Here is a 17,735-nt window from a genome sequence, read left to right on the forward strand (position 1 = left end):
TGGTTGGTCTGCTCCAACTGACAAGACCAGTAGTGGGACGGAGTATTCCATGAGGGATGAGAGGTTCTCAGGACGTCAGGAGCTGTTCTTCTCTGTCCTGGCACAGGGATAGAAAGCAGTGGTAGTGAATTTGAGGAGAGCACCACATTTCCCTGAGCAGCGGCAAGTTCTGGGGACCCTCCCAAGTGACAAGCAGTGTCATTCAAGCTGCTTTGCACCTTGGATGCACCTCCAAGCTGGAGTCCAAGAGGCTACATTGAAGAGTGGGTGAAGAAGCAGCCCCAGTGCTTTGCAGGATGGTTATTAAGTATTCACATTCTAGCTGCTGTTAAAATGTTTCACATAGTAGTATTTTTTTAACATATGTGATGCTTTATAATCTTCACATTTTAATAGTATGGTAATATGATTGTGATAAAGAAATCCAGAAAAAGCCATCAGAATTTCTAGAAACTTCTGGCAGATGAGACTGAGGTACCTAAAAAAAAAAAATAAATTTGTGAGGAGTGAGGAAAGAAATCTAAAAATATTTCTTCCCTTAAACTAGTTCATATTTGAGAATTATTTCTGTAATGTGCCCTACTTAGTTCAAAGAGCAGCCGTAGTGCCTCTGCAATATTTATTTTGAGTGTTTGTCAGTGATCTTTGATTTTAGAATTATGTTTTCCCATCAAGCTTATAGAATTAAAATTGTTAGAATTACCAAGCATGCCTTAATCAAAACCAGTACTTTTTAGGAATATTAGTCTTTCGTGCTATCACAGAATCAAAACTATTTACTTCTGAAAAACAATTTTAAAACTTGACTTTTTTTCCTGTACTATATACTAATAATATTTACATATAAAAATTTCATATTTACAAGTCCACAGAAGAACTGATTTTTGTTTTCCAAGTATTTAGCTATTTTAGATTACTGTGTCATTGAAAGTTTACTGAGAGAACTAAAGATGTACTATTACCCTGTTAGGAAAACAAAAGGTGACAGTAAATCTTTAAAGTGGTTACCTACTGCTGTCAAATGCCACGTTTGTGCTTTTCATGGTTCCATTAATGCATACAATTACAACAGCTGAATTTGTAATGAGAAATAACATAATAAATAAATGTAGAGACATTTTTTAAAAATTGGTAAAAAAGTGTGTAAATTAAAAGAGTTTCTTTTACATTATTGCTAACCTGGTTTCTTAGTATTTTCTAAGACTGCTGTCAACATATTCAGCAAGAATTTAATAAGCAACTTGCCTGTGTGTAACAGCTGTCCTGCTTAAAGTGCTTTGCACTAGAAAAATGGTTCACTTTTTTATGCGCTATTATAATTTTATAATTTAACATCAGTAACCTATGCGGGGGAAAAGTATTCTTTCTTCTGGGTAAAATAGCAAATACTTCATTTCTAGTAAGTATAAACTCTAAAAAAGGTGAATGTTACAGCGTAAAATTAAGACGGTGGTGTACGCTGTTCTGTGACTAGGGCGTCACTATGGAGCAGTAACTTGCGAGGGGTGCAAAGGATTCTTCAAGAGGAGCATCCGGAAGAATTTGGTGTACGCCTGCCGAGGAACGAAAGACTGTGTCATTAACAAGCACCACCGCAACCGGTGTCAGTACTGCCGGCTGCAGAGGTGCATCGCCTTCGGCATGAAGCAGGACTGTAAGTCTCCACAAGCCTGAATGACTTTAGCTGGCAGCTATGTTAAATCTGCTAGTGTAATAATACAAAGCGTTGTCCTGATTTTAGATTTTTAAGTTGTCGTATCTTTTTCCTTTAAGGAATTGTACAAGTTAGGCGTAGCAAGAGTCTGAAATGTTTTCAAGCATATGTATTGCTTGACAAACTTAATTAGAACATTGCACACGGTAAGAGTGAATGAGTTGTTTTTTTGTAGGTGGCAAATGCAAGCGTGTTTCTGTCTTTTATTTTTATATATGCAGTTCAATTTTTCTATGCATAAATTATTAAACGTTTTGAATCCTTGTACCTTCTTGTCCCTTTTTCCACAAGTTTACTGGCAATGGCTGATCACTTTTGGCAGAGCTCTGCAGAGACAGTTACTCACAAGGCAGAGATCTGTAGTAATCTAGAGTTCAGTTCTTAAATGACTCCTCCAGATTTCAGGTTCCTTTTGAGATTTTCTTACATTGGATGTAGTGATACTGCAATACCACAGCATTATCAGAATACTAATTACATAGAAAATTAGGCAATAAATGAATTCTTCAGCTCTACTACTGCCACGCAGTTGCTATATGCACAGTATTTGTCTTGTGCCTTGCTCTCTGCCATCCAACTCTGTTTTGCCGAACTTCTTGAACCTCTGTGGACATTCCCATCCTTACTGCCCTGATTCTGTGAGCAGAAACCAGTAACGCTTTTCCAGCACAGAGGAAGTTCATTCAGAAGGAGAGGAAAAGCTAGTAGGGAAAGTGGATCTTTACCCTGTAGTAAAACTGGTAGTACTTTGCCCCTCCACAGAAGACTTTTCATGCAGTACAAAATTCCTGGGGCAAGGGCTCACAAAACAGTAAAAGAATCTCTGGGTTGTGGGGGAATACTGAGTGGAGGAGAGGGTTGTTTTGGGATAAGAAGTCTCCTTCTTTAGTGAAGTGGGGAGAGGAAAGAAAACAGCTCTGTCTTGTACTGTAGCTCCCTCAGAGGGGTTATTTCTCCCTTGAAGAAATCTTGGCCTTTTCTCAGCAAACTCAGATCCAGCTAGTAAGCACAGGGTTAGCAAAGGAAGATGAAAGACTTTTGCCTCCATCTGCCACTCTTTCAAAGCACCATTCGTGGGTTATGCGCCAGCTTTAATGGCATTGTCAGTACTTGATATTATGACATTTGGGTTTATGGTACTTATCAATGTAAAAATTTTGAATAGCATCACAGTCTACTACTAACTTGAATCCGTTCTAGGTTTTTCTTTTAGTTACGCAAAATAAATAAGTAGTTAAATAATATCTATTATAGCTATCTAAAACATTATATTATAACTATTACATGAATAATATAATAGTTAAATATAATATTATAACAGTTAAAATATTTACACATTTTCCAAGACTGCACAACTTGAAGAAAAAAGAATTATTTCTTTTTTTTCCTATTTGCCTTTGTGTTTTAAAATAATAAATTCTCCTTACAGGCTTAAACAGTTTCTAAGTATAGTACAGGATTAAAGAGTCTCTGCTAGCCAGTGCCTATCAGGCTAGTGAATTGTTGCATATTTTAAATTATGTATAAGCCTGGTTTGTGACTGTCTTTCAATGTCTTACTCCAATCTGTAAAATGACTTGCAACACTCCAAAATTGTGGAAAAAGAACTTATTGCTTATTTTTTAAATATCTGTACTTTGTTTTTAATTAAGTTTTACAATTAGTTGCTGTTCTGTTTTTTTCCAGAAATTAAATCTTCCTTTTAAAATCAAACTGTAAACTTGTTTCTTTTAGCTTTATTCCATAGAGCTAGAGTTCCCCATAGCATATAATACTGTAAATTTCATGTTCATGATCTCTAATCCATCCAAAGCAAGGTGATGGATCTGTAGGCTAAAGCCCACATTCATTCCACCTAGTTTCAATGTGGTATTTAAATTAAAAATCTGCTTTTTCTCTGAAGTCAGGGATTGTGTGTCAGGATGTAGCCCAGATCTTAAATGATCAGAACTAAACTTTGTGAATGTCCCTTTCCCTCTGTATTCTCTCAGGTCCTAACCTGAGCAGCTTCTTTAAGTGTGTTAGGTTATGGGGCTTCAACCCAGACCCGCAGTCCATGGAAAAGGCTACCAAGAGTCTTTCACGAATCAACTCAAGAGTGTGAGAGAGTTAAATTGAGAGAAAGAGAAGCTGTAAGCCTCTACTAAAAGATCAAAATTAAAAATAAGATATAAATCGGTTTCTCCCTTAGTTGTAACTTGAAAAATTTAATGTCTATATGTTTGGTCTCAGACACTGAGTACTACATCATTTCATTAGGAACAAATCAAATTGTTAGCTTATTGGTTATGGGATTTTTTTTTCATTGTTATTTTCAGAATCATTATTAAAATTGCAGATTAAAGAGAGGACAAAAAAAGGAATATTTTTTTAGTCTGTAATTTTGGATGTGACTTAATATTTACATATTGTTTTGTTAGCTGTGCAGTGTGAAAGGAAACCTATTGAAGTGTCAAGAGAAAAGTCTTCAAACTGTGCAGCTTCTACAGAGAAGATCTACATTCGGAAAGACCTCCGTAGTCCACTAGCTGCAACTCCAACTTTTGTAACAGACAATGAAACAGCAAGGTATATAAATTCTACTCAGAAGAAGCTCTCTCTGTTTCCTAAAACAGGAAAAATGATTTTAAAATTAATCAAAATTAAAATGTGTGCTCTCTTGTGTCAGATCAACAGGTCTGCTGGAATCAGGAATGTTTGTTAACATCCATCAGTCTGCAATAAAAAGTGAGCCTACTGTTCTAATGACTCCAGATAAGGTATGTGGTGGCATGACTGCTGTATCTAGTACAGTTGATTGTGTGTAGGGAAGGAAGGGTGTTTTGTTTTGTTGTACTCCGGCTTTGTTAAATTCATTCTTAAAACAACCCTTACAACATTAGCCAGTGTTGCAAATGCCTTCTCTTCACAAGTATGCTTTTGGCCTTGCACAGTAAAAATACTAAAAACTTTAAGAATTCTAGATTTTTAGTCTTTCCTTAGGTTTAGAGTATTTTTTTGTGGGGCAGGGTGGGAAACATGCATCTTCCTGACTCTCTGAGTTGCTGGTCAGTTCTGAATGACCTTATTCCCTCGCAGTTAAATAAAGACATAAAACCAGAAAAAGCTGCAGCAGAATTCTTTTTCTGCTTGCTTTTAAATGTGACTTTTTATCCATTACTTCTTTTCAGACATTCTCTTACTCTATTACTACTGACTCATTTGCATTAGGAAGGAAGGAAGATGCTAAAAATATCATCTAGTGCAGTCTTACAGTCCTGATGACTGACTAGTGATTGGAGATGATAAATTCCCTTTCTGTACTTGTTTACCATCTGTAGCATTCTTTCTGAAAGAAACAGATAGCTAGTACTTGTAAATGTCTAAATATTTCATATTTTAGAAGCAGTGCAGTGTCAAATTGCTATGTTATGATTAGCCATTTACTGAAAACAGTAATATGGTCTATTCACATACTCAGTTCTTCATTTATGTAAAAGTTATTTTTCTATTTCATGTTAACTGTTGCCAATATGAGAGAATTAAGAACTGTACTTTTCCCTTAGGTTGAAGCATGTCAGGGAGACTTAAGTACACTGGCAAATGTGGTGACCTCGCTAGCAAATCTCAGTAAATGCAAAGACGTGTCACAAAGCAGTACAGACCTATCTATGATTGACAGCTTAAGTAACGGAGATGCATCGTTATCTGAACTCCAGCAAGAACAAGAAGGTGGTAGTGATGTTACAAGGTAAGGCATATTACAGTTGAAAATACTATTCTTTTTGAAGTCTCTCTCAATTCAGACTATTAATAAAATCATCACGTTGCAGGAAATCTATCTGCATTAAAAATAATAGTGATACAGCTGAAGCTCATGTAGAACATAAATCATGTAAGATTCCTCCAAGCGAAATCCAAGTGAATAAGGAAGTTCCCTTTGAGAAATAAAGTATTTTAGCTGTTTGTACTTGAAATTAATTTCACTGTAAGTGTTACAGCTGTTTTTCTTACCTTTTGGTTGGCCTTAATAATGGTGTGTTAGATATTGGACTATAGTCAGTATTTTGTATCATCCTGGAAAACTGTTTCTTAGAGATCTCATCTATGTAAGTAGTCTAATGCCTGTAACTATTAGTTGCTTTAAAACCTTGAAATGTTTTAACCTTGTAGCTTAAAAGCTACATTCCTTGTGTGTCTTACAAGCTTGTCTTGCCCTGGTTTTAGCTGAGCCATTTTGGTGAGCATCAGTGCAAGATGCTCCATGTAGTACATGCTGTTATTCCATCAGTCACTTTGGTTGTCATCTCATGCAAGGTTCTGACAGCTGTCCCAGCAATATTCCTTTACACACTATCTACATTTTGGTGACACACATTTAGTGTACAACTTGGCTGCTAGCATCCCACAGCTTTTATATTATGATGTTATATGCCTTATCCTCTAATGGCTTCATTACTTATGTTCCTTTTTTTTTCAGTTTATCAGCAGCCCTATGTATCTGTTAATGTATCTGTCACTGACTGAGCCCGATGAAAAGAGAACCAAAGTTGTTCCTAGCGAAGGGAGTGCAGGGGAAGAAAAGGTAGCAAAGTTCTACTCCAGACTTCAGCGTTACATCAGTGAATTTAGGTTCTGTGGTAATAACCATGTCTGTAGATTGACAATCAGCTCTGCGTACAAGCTGATAGTCAGTTTTTGTGAAGTTTTCAGACTTCGGTGCATAAGTTTTTCATGCAACGCTGTATACAGATGATACTGCTCTCATCTAAAGACAGTGATCAAGTCTGTATATTTTTGATTGAAGGTGTATCAGTTGTGGTTCTCAGTTGTATTTGTGAACAGAAAAACAACAGATCTGTTATCCAGCAGCAAAATAGTTAGCAATATATCTGTGCCTGTCCTAACATCTGCCCTGTGATGTTCGTGCATGTGACAGGAGGCACTGCCCCACATCAAAGGGTACTAAGAGTGGTACAGAAAGCACGAGTGCTTTTTCTTACATATCTCAAAGTGGTCTTTTCAAATTAAGTTGAATAACCTAACCACTTTAAAAAAAATTACTCTGTTTGTGCTTCATAGCAGCAAAAATCTGTAAAATTTATACGTGCATTTAGTTGCTTTAACAGCAGTTTGATCCTGTCCTCAAAGCACTCATGCCAGCGCTCTCAGTAGGCATCGCTACAGAGATCTTGAAAGGCAAACTGTGATTCAGCAGCACAGCCAATATGTCAAAACTGTGAACTTGTTGGCAACTAGTGTGAACAGGACCTGCTGCTAGTTTTTGTTTCAGAGCCACTGTAAGTTGGAGTTTTCAGGGATTTAGTTCAGTGGAGCGTCAGGAAAAGCATACCGGTGACTTTCGTTTTCCAAATCTGGTTCTTTGAAACAGGCATCTAAATACAGGTTTCAGACATGAGCAGGTTCCTCCTAAATTGAAACAGTCAATGAAATTAAATTTCCTTTTCTTTTTTGTTCATTGTGATCTTACAGGGCATTTGATACTCTTGCAAAAGCATTAAATCCAGGAGAGAGTGCAGGGTGCCAGAACTCTGAAGGTATTGAAGCTGGTGTGCAGCTAATTGGAGGAGAAACGAGCATGAATATCGTTGAAATAGAGGGGCCGCTACTCAGTGATGCGCATGTAGCCTTCAGGGTACTTAATACTTTTATTCTGTTGGCTGTTTATACATGTTTTAACCCAGTAATGTAAAATAATGACCTGATTAAATCGTATTTTGAAAATACCAATTTGAATGGTATTTTTGGCATTCATTCTGATGAATACATTGCTTTTGTTCACTGGTTAACTAATAGTTTGGGAAAATGTTCATCTCTCTTCAGTGGTTTAGCAGCACTGCTTATTTTATAGCTTTCTACCTTAAAAATACTTGGTAATCCATGCAGAAGGATTTACAATGACAAGTGTTGCACGCAGGGAGTCAGCATCCACATCCTCACTTGTTACCAGCTGGATCTGATGTAATCTGCAGCTGGATTTTGAGGCTCTTAAGCGCATTTGCGGTGTCTCCTTTGTGTATATACCCTGGTTTAGTATGGTATTAATTAACTTAAATCATAAGGGAAAAGAAGGTTTCTTTGTTCGTGAGCCATACGTTTACTGGGTTTATTTGTCATTTTACAAGCCTGCAGAAATTCTCCTATCCATTATTTTCACCTTATTATTGCTCACAGACAAATCAAAAAGGTTGCTCGTGAAAACTTCAGTACCAGACATTTTATTAAACTTTGCCCCATTCATCAGCATGTTTTGGTTACTCAGATAGACATCTCTCTAACGCAAATGTCAGGGTTTTTTTTTAAATTGTGTTAGCCAAACCATTATATTAAGAAATATTACTTTTTGAAAATAAAGCTACAACACTATAATTAGCGGTTTGTGGTCAAATCCCACTTTCTTCACATACAGAGGTAACGGCACTAATTTTACGTATGTTGAGAAAGTTAGAGCTACTCCTTCCTAATGTATATTGATTATATTTTTAGGACTTGGGAGCAGCTGTATATTAGGTATTTTACTCGGAGATCAAAAGATTTTTGACATATTTATTTGTAAAGTGTTAAAAGTACAAAAAGAAAAGGGCCTGTGAAGTAGAATTCAGACACACACATACACTGTCCCCAGGAGTTGTGGTAACTCCTCTAATTTCAGTTATTCCACTCCTCTGAGGGAAGCTTTAGAAAGTGATGTTGCCTCACTGTGTGTATTTTTTTATGTATTTATCTATATATAAATGAAAGCAACTTCATTCTAGTGACAATGAATCTTCTAAAACTTGTATTCTTTGAGGTTGTCTCAAAAGTTGAGTTTTGTTTGGGATTTTCCATCTCCCACATATTAATTCTTATCTAAGAAAAGGATTAAAAATTTTTGCCTTTTTTGTTGCTTTGTAGTTGCTGTAACATATAATAGTGTAGCTGATAATGAAAAAGGCAGTCATTCAGTTTTATTTCAGGATTAATTTGTTTATTTTAAAAACAATTCTACTTTTTCACTTAGAAGAAGCTGTAAAACTGACTTTTTTTCTAATTTTTTTTTTTATGAAGAAAGTAAAATAACTGACTTGCACTGTTTTGTTTTGTTTTTTCCCTTTTCTTTTCTTTGGGGATGGGGTTGCCAGCTCACCATGCCTTCTCCTATGCCTGAGTATCTTAACGTTCACTATATCTGCGAGTCTGCCTCCAGGTTGCTTTTCTTGTCCATGCACTGGGCACGTTCCATTCCTTCTTTCCAAGCTTTAGGGTAAGTATTCAGTTACTCAGTTTACTCGTGTTGTAAATATGCACTTTTTCATTTTTCATTTTCCCTGTATTCTTCAAGGGCATTTTGAAATATAAAACTGTTTTGTAGATCTTCATCGTGAAGGTAAATTTTTTTAATCAAAACTACTCCCTGCTTCATTCCACTTCAGGCACTTTGGTTGGGTTTTGAAGGAAAGAGGAATAGGTTTACTAACAGTCAAATGCCTGCACACTGCTGCTACTTTAATATATTTTTACTAATTTGTAAAATACACATTCATATGACATCCTGCTTTTCTAGCAGAATTCAAAGTATCACTTAAAATTCTCAAGCTAAATGTAGTAGCCTGTTGCGGATCATCATGAAAAAACATCTCATAACAGGATGGAGAAAAGTGATTGATGTAATTTTGAGAAGTAATTTTGTGAAGATACATCAAACATAAGCACTATCAGCTCTGACACAAATGGAGTATAAATCATGTTTCTCTGCTCTCATCTACAGTGTTTTTCTTTAATTCAATATTGAAATAGGGTATGACTGTGGCAGCAAAGAGAATTCCTTTTTAAAGTAAGGGATTGTCCCCTTTTCCAGGAAATCTGTCAAAAGCAGGATGATCTGTGATTGTCATTTGTGTTTACTCAGATGTTTACACCAAATGATTCTACACTGTTTAAGGAAAGATACTATATTGTGTGTAATTGAAGTCTGTGTTTTGGAGAAGGAAAAAGTAAAATTCTATGAAGTTAAACAATAGCGAGGGTAAAAAAATCAGGTAAATATGATATTTTGTTTTAGTAGAAGTTGTTGTCCTGCAGACTTTTGAAATATGTTTTTAAATACAAATTAAAACAAATTAACATAGTAGATTATATCATTATACATTTTTAAAAGCTTTCTGTAACAGAAAGACACTGCAAATTAGCAATTAATAGGCATTGCTTTTTGAAAACGAAATTTTGTACAGAAGACCTGTTTCTATGAAAAAATTTAACAAGAAATGCTTCTAGAAAATCTGCATTTGTTTTTTAAATATATTAGTTCCCAATGTATGTTTCTATTTATTCTATTTGAATAAAAAAAAGAGGAGGAGTAGGCTGTCCTAATTGCATTAATATTTACCTGTGCTAGCATTTACAGTCCCAGTCAAGGTTGTGGGCTACACCATTTAACATAACTATACAGTTTTCCTTTTGAAGAGGTTAAATGCTATTTTTACTTTCAAGTGAAGATTTATTTGAAATTAAAGCAGCTTTTTTAGTTTGAGTGCAGTATGTACTATAATTTTGACTTTTAGAAAGGTGACTTCTTTCACTTTTAAGCTGAAGAAAAATTCATGGCACTAGTAATTGAGAGGTGTTGGCGAGGCAAAACAAAAGCACAGTAGTGGTTTTGTAAGGAAGATAGGTAGTTCTATCCAGATGGTTCCCTCCTCAGGCAATGTTTTCCTTAGTCGGGCAAGAGAGTTGGCATTGGCACACTGAATGGAGTTTATGACACCAATGCATTGCTTAGCTCGTCTTCCTGAATGAGGATCTCTGTAGGCAAGAGAGATTCCTACTGAGACGTTCATCAAGCTGATTACAGCGTCTTAGTTTTTTGAGCTTGTACTTGAAAACCTAGCTTTAATATGCTTTTCTTCTCTGATAGGTCTTGTGCTTCTTTTAAATTTCCGTTATATGTATTTACTGGCTAAAACAATGAAAAATGGTATCTGAATTTGACTCCTCACTGGTAGGATTTCCTTTTTAAGGTACTGAGCTCTCGTTAAGCTCTACAAGGTAGAGATGCTTGGCCATACTGAAAGTTAGGTTACTAATATGGAAGTGCCTGAATATGATCTGACATGTTCCATTTGACATGTATTTTTAATTAAAAAATTACACCAACCTGCCAGATATCAAATTAAAGAATAGACCTCTGAGTCTGTTCTACATCCATAGTATAAGAACAATGCAGACTTTTCTGTCTGTGCATGTAAATGTTATTCAAGAATGAGTGTAAATCCTAAGAAAATGAGCATGATGGAATATGCCTAGACAATTGCCATTTATTGCAACTTCAGCTTGCTTTTGTGATAGACACCTTATCTCCTTTTAGATCATGAAACCAAAAATTATGTCATTACAAAAGTCACTCTAAACCAGGTACTTTAATTCTGGCATGTAAATAAAAAGGTTTTTGATGCAGGGCTTCATTTTGGCACTGGTTGCAATGGTTGAATTAGATGAATGTTTTATGAACTGTTCTTCTAATTAAAAAAAAAAAAAAGTGAATGTAAATGGCTGGTTTTATTAAGTGAAATTATTGTATTTTTTAATAGACAGGATAACAGCATATCATTAGTAAAAGCCTGCTGGAATGAACTTTTTACGCTTGGCCTTGCACAATGTTCACAAGTTATGAACGTGGCAACTATACTAGCTGCATTTGTTAATCACCTTCATGGCAGTTTACAGCAAGGTAAGGTGTTTACTGTGCTCATTGCAAGACTTGGGGAATTCATGGGTTTTAAGTTTGAACTTAAAAAAGCAGAAACTTTTTACTTCAGCTGTTCATGGAAATTTTACCTTAATATGTTACTTTCAGCTGTTAATGAAAATTTAGTGTTTATAGAGTTTCATGGTTACTATTGAAACAAAATAATACTAGAAAATACAGTTCAGAAGATGGCTTTTTTTTTTTCAAAAGTCAGCTATGCTAATACCCCCAAATTAAAAAAAAAAAAAAAAAGAAAAATCACCTATCAAGGTTAGTATTTACTGGGGTGGTTTTTTAGTATGTCTGTGTAATGCCTTCTAGTGTTCTGCTGTTCTGTTAATATTGCCAAGTCAAATTAGGACTATTTCAGGCGAATCAACATTAAGAATGCAAATGTACTGTGAATATGATTCCTCTGTACCAAGAGTATAAAGTGTGACCCACCTGGCCTTGCTGTTCATAGCTGTGACCCAGATGTCAACTTGACATTGACTTCCTTTACATAACTTGGCTTGTTGACTTCTGTACAGTAGTTTTAGACTACATGCAAGTCTTCCACAGATCTTTACTAGGTGTCCTTGGTTCCTTATTAATCCTACATCCTACATCTTTTGCATATGTCTCATTCAAATGAAGAGATGTCAGTTGGCCTCCTCTTTCATTTATGCTGCAGTGAAGGAAATGTTCTTCTGAGTGGTGGGGAGTCTTTTAGCTGATCCTCTTTGTGTGCTTGTGAACACTCACAAAGCTGTCAGCACTAAAAGCTAACCAATCAAAACCAGTATAGTCTTCATCTGATCATAGTCTTAACACATTTTAATAAGGTTGATGCGTACATAAAAAGCTTCGCATTTACAGGTTTAACTAGATCTTTTATTTGCTATTACGTATATGAAAACTCACTGTTGTTAATGCTATTCAGAAACAGATTGGTAAGCTGTAGAAAAACAGCCCACCAGACTATAGGTTTTTTCTCTGCTTTTATGATGAGAAAGTTAATTATTTCTGAGGGGTTTTATTCTTGCCATTTACTTTGGGAATTCGGATTGAATGCACAACCCAGAAATTTATAACCAATGTCTTGCAGCTGTGCAGCATGCCAGCTGCAGCATCTCCAGGAGATAATGTTTGTGGGATCCAGGGACCCTAGTTTGATGGATTATGGAGGGAACGGGATTTTCAGGCTGCTTAGCTATTGCTGCCCCAAGGGGAAGAGCTCTGCACGAACCACATTCCCCTAGGTGCAAATCAGGAAGGATGTGTAGCACACCTCCTTTTCCAGCTGTGGCATGGTCTTTGGCTAAAATAACCCACAAAACTTTACACTAACCTGCCTTGTGGCACCTGACCCTTCGACACAGAATACAGATCTGCAGTAGCAGTGTGTTCTTTACTTACAAGTAGCATATCCCTTCCTTGATCACTTCAGGCTCTAGTCCACCCCTGATTACTGAAAGCTTTGGTGGAAAGAAGAGACACAATTGTACGGTGCCAGGGGGGAAAGAAGGGATTGTTCCTGTCCATAATTATTGGTGTCAAGATTGTTCAGAACTACTGTGTGAGTGTATATATGGTGTAGATTTCCCACTGTTTGCATCTAATAAAATACTTGTTTTTAAAAATCCAGTGTAACTACATTTTTTGCATGTGTATTGACTTGGGGTTTTATATGTGTGTTGACCTAGACAAGCTGCCAACAGACAGGGGAAAACTAGTAATGGAGCATATCTTCAAACTGCAAGAGTTCTGTAACAGCATGGTTAAGCTTTGCCTAGATGGATATGAATATGCATATTTGAAAGCAATCGTCCTCTTCAGTCCTGGTATGTAAGTTATTTCAAATGTAAAATTTTAATCTGTGCTATTTTGTGCTGTATATTTTCTGCCTGTTTCATTATATACAGTTACTATCACCTGTAGAATTACTGCCTCACTTGTTGAGGAATCTTGGAAGGTGAACTTGTGTAATGAGAGTTAATACAAATCTTTTACTCTTGCCTCTGCCATTGATATTTTAAAAATATTTATTTATTGCTTTTGATGCCCACTCCATGGAGGTGTTTAAGGCCAGATTGGATGAGGCCTTGAGTAACCCAGTCTAGTTGATAGGTGTCCCTGCCCATGGCAGGGAGGTTGGATTAGATGATCTCTAGGGTCCCTTACAACCTAAGCCATTCTTTGAGTCTATGATTTCTGGAGTACTTTTCCGAGGATCTGCAGTTTAATTTTCAAAAGTGTTGCTCTTACACATCCAGCTGAGATGGATTGAAGCTGGGTTTTTAATGTATGAAAGACAATCTCTCTGGGCATCGATTCTCAAATGTAAAATTACAGAAACATATCACCTCACTTCACATAGGTGTTTTTAGAATAAATATCACATGTAGTGTTTCTGGTGAATCAACACTGCAGACATTCCCTTATATTATTATTTCTGTCTTCTGAACAAAAAAAAATTAGCCGAGGTGAGAAAAATCTTTTGGAAATTGAACACTTACAAAATGTAAATTTTAAGCATATTTTCTAATATATATAGATATACACACAAGAGTTGTGAGGTTCTTGTTTTGCAGTTTCCCTCATATTTACATGACCTTTTCTATATGTATTATCTACAAGGAGCATCCATATTTCCCAGTGGAAGTGGCAGCATCAGCAGAAATCCATGGTACTCATCTAAGTGCACAACAAAACTCTACATATCTTCCATTGTGTTTTTCCTTGTCTTTTTTTTTTTTAATGTTGCATTAATGGAAGAGTTCTGAGATGAAAGACGTTCTTGCAAGTAAGAGGCAAGTAGCGGCAGAACCCTCCAGGAAAGGTGATAAATCCCCAGAGGATATCCCAGCAATACTCTTCTATTGTGGATCACTTAGAAAAGTCAGATCCTGAGAGTTTTCACTGTAGAACGTAAACCTGCTCTGTCCTCACAACTGGGAGAATCTTGCAAGGTTTTGTGTGTTTGCTTCTACAGTCCGTGGAAGCACACAAACAATTTCAGTTTTCAGATAAGCAGCACTGACCATGAATTTAATTGTTATATCAAGAATGCTTTAAAATGTTCGTAATTTTTCTTTTCCGCTGAGGACTGAAAAGTTACCTGCACTTTTCACTGTTATTTCAGAAGAAGCAGAGGCTTTAATTAGAGGGTATTTGCTTGTTTAATTTTAGATAATGCTTGTAGGAATCTGAATTCTCCCTTAGGTGTTCATTACCCCAAAGTAGTCGTTTCATGGCATTCTTCTACTCAGAACTGGTACAGGTTGCTCCGGGAAAAACAAAATGATGGAAGAATACCTCAAGCTCATTTTTCTAGCACAATGTCTGCTAGGATTTGTGACAGAATTTGTTGGCCTGTTTGAAGAAATCAGTCCATTTAGACATAGGAAAATATTCTTCTAGGAACCCTACACTTGCAAAGTAATATTTACTTATTTGTTTAGTAGGAAGTTAATTTGTCTCTTCAGGTTAGGTTTGACAACACAAAAGGTAGCAGGAAAAATATCAGGGAAAAAAACTATATCCAGTCACATGATTGAGATGAATTTTTGTTAGCTCACAAGCTTTCAGGATCATATTTCTAATGATGCATGGCTGCTTTAATGGCAATGTGTTGTCAGTATTATTGATCCCGTGAGCCATATGACAAAATCTTCATAAACCTGAAAGTCTGTTGAGTACCTTGAGCAGAAGAGATGTTCTGGCAATGATACACAAGGCAGAAATTAAAATTTCAGGGATTTTACTGCTCTGCTGCAGAATGGGGCTGGGCTTGCATGTACAGCACAGTCCTAAGGTAAGAGCATCTGCTTCAGTACGCTCTGCTATTTGCTGTCTTCCATAGCTGGAGACTTGAAGATTATTGAACATCTGTGCCAGGCCAGCTGTTTGACTGCCACAAGACAGCCTTGGGCAGAGAGGTGGATGTAAAGGGACTACCTAGAAGACTTTGTATCTTTTATAAATGTCTGCTAGTGTACTAGCAGTGGTCTACAAACCACTGTTTTTGGAAGCTGACTTTTAGCTGTGTTTCTAACATCACTCTGAAAACGGCGTCATGAAGAGATGCATATTGCCTGTCAATGGCAACTCTTCAAAATGTGTTGCTTCTGTATGAACTTATCTTGTCCTCTTGTCCTCTGAATAAGTTTGAAATCATGCTTTTAGGACGACTGAACTACTTGATCCCATGAGGACAAAATATTTCTCTATGAAATAATGTGTTCAGGGGAATCCTGAACACATAACTGCTAAACTACTCTGAAAGCTTCTTTATGTGCAGAGTTAGTCCAAAGCCTCCTAATTTTGTTGACAGAAGGCCATATGTATGGAGTGGAGTGACTGTTAGAAATCTTTTATCTGACATAATTTGGCAGCTCATCTATGATCATATTTCTGAAAAATAAAATCTGTATGATCTGTCATGCTACTATGGCAGTAAAATATTTACATCAAGATAGATGGATAATAAAAATTACAGACTATAAGAAGTTGTCAGAATTACCAGATAATAATTTCCAAATGTGACTTGGCAGTTAGGTTAATGTAGTTTCATTTTAACAAGATTTATATTTCGAGTGTTTAATTCACCACTAAAAATTGTTTAGCACATTTGAAAATTTTACACCAAACGGCTGAAGAAGAATCATCTGCTCCATATCTTTTACAGTTTTTAGGAAACAAATGGTTCATAGCCTTTTATTCTGCTACTGATCTTAATTTTATCCTTCATTTCCCACCCAAGTGCTATTTGTGCAGACGGTATTCCAATAAATGTCAGCATATTGAAACAACGCTGTTCTACTGCTACAAAGCTGTATCAGCAAGATTGATGTAAACGTTGCAAGCACTGCATTTACTTGAACTCTTCAAAATATCTGATTGTATTTATGAAAAACTAAGTAAAACATAAACTTAGGGGAAAAGAAATATAAGGGGGGGCTAAAGCAGTGTCCTCCACTAAAGCTGTGAAGTTGCTACAGCTCCCAAATAAATATTTCAGTATGTTTACAATTAGAGTATCTGTGTGGATTTTAGTGCATCATATATAGAACTGGTGTAACAATGTAGAGTGGGGTTTTGTTTTTCAGACCACCCAGGTCTAGAAAATGTGGCACAGATTGAGAAATTTCAAGAGAAGGCTTACATGGAGTTCCAAGACTATGTAACAAAAGCATATCCCGATGATACTTACAGGTCTGTAAACTTGAATGCCCACTTGATTGATTCTCTTTTCAGAGCATCAAGTGATACTTATTTGTACAGTGTTTATTGCAGTAACTATGTAAATTTTCTTCATACCTCCATAAAGGTGAGAAATTACCTTCAGAGCACTTCAGATATTATGCATGCACTCATAAGTACCAGGAGTGTCGTTTACCTACTCATTCATTATTGATTTCCAAAATGAAATATTGAAAATAAAATATTTTTAACGTTTTCATTTTTAATTGAACCTACTTGGAATATTTCCTCGTTTATTCTAAATCCAGACATTATACAGTCCATGTAATAGACAGGCACACGCATATTTTTTGCATTGTTGAAGTCACGACTGAACGTAAATTCAGTACTCTTCTCATTTAAATATTTAAGCCTTTTAATGAACTAGATCTAGTGAATTTTGACCAGTATTGTGCCTTGTTAATTTTTTCTTTTCTCTTACTGATAACATGATTGTGAATAATAGTACCAACACCTGTGACCACAAGTAACCCTTGAACAAACTTCTTTTCCAGACTGTCTAGACTTCTTCTGCGGCTGCCTGCTCTCCGGCTGATGAGCGCTGCCATCACGGAGGAGCTGTTCTTTGCAGGACTCATTGGCAACGTTCAGATCGACAGCATCATCCCCTACATCCTGCGCATGGAGACCGCCGACTACAACTCGCAGATCATCGGCCACGCCCTATAAGAGCAGCAGGCAAGGATTCTGTACCATGGCACTCGTGGTGGTGTAAATGCGTACCCTGTCTCCAAGAGATGGCGAGAAGCCTTCCCCTGCACCTTTCCAAAGAAGGCTAATATTCCTCCTTTCCAGGACACTTGGGAAATGTGGTGGAGTGTATTGAGAAGTGTAGGATCACTTCCTGTTTTTCATCTGATCTTCAAGGACTTGTAAATTAACTTGATATCTGAAGAAAGTCAAGAATTGTCCATCCTATTTTTGTAGATAGATGAACTTGGAATATTTGTTTATGAAATCCAGGCTTGTGAAGAAGCTGAAGAAGCTTTGACTGAACTAAGGTATCTCAACTTAGTTTGATGTTTTAGATAAATAAATTAACTTTCCTCTCTG

The 17,735-nt window shown here is 36.4% G+C and overlaps 1 protein-coding gene across 1 annotated transcript; it reads left to right on the forward strand.

The window, feature by feature from the left end:
- Positions 1-1,474: 1,474 nt before the first annotated feature.
- On the forward strand, positions 1,475-17,735 carry NR2C1 (nuclear receptor subfamily 2, group C, member 1; the record flags this gene model as incomplete). The annotated part of the gene is made up of 10 exons (XM_008944909.1): positions 1,475-1,654; positions 4,135-4,282; positions 4,383-4,473; positions 5,260-5,444; positions 7,187-7,349; positions 8,836-8,957; positions 11,281-11,420; positions 13,124-13,261; positions 16,529-16,634; positions 17,177-17,735. Coding segments are annotated over 10 exons (1,448 nt in total), but the record flags the coding sequence as incomplete, so codon positions are not given.

This window comes from Merops nubicus, unplaced genomic scaffold, assembly GCF_000691845.1.
Source record: "Merops nubicus isolate BGI_N331 unplaced genomic scaffold, ASM69184v1 scaffold31187, whole genome shotgun sequence".
Lineage (NCBI taxonomy): Eukaryota > Metazoa > Chordata > Aves > Coraciiformes > Meropidae > Merops > Merops nubicus.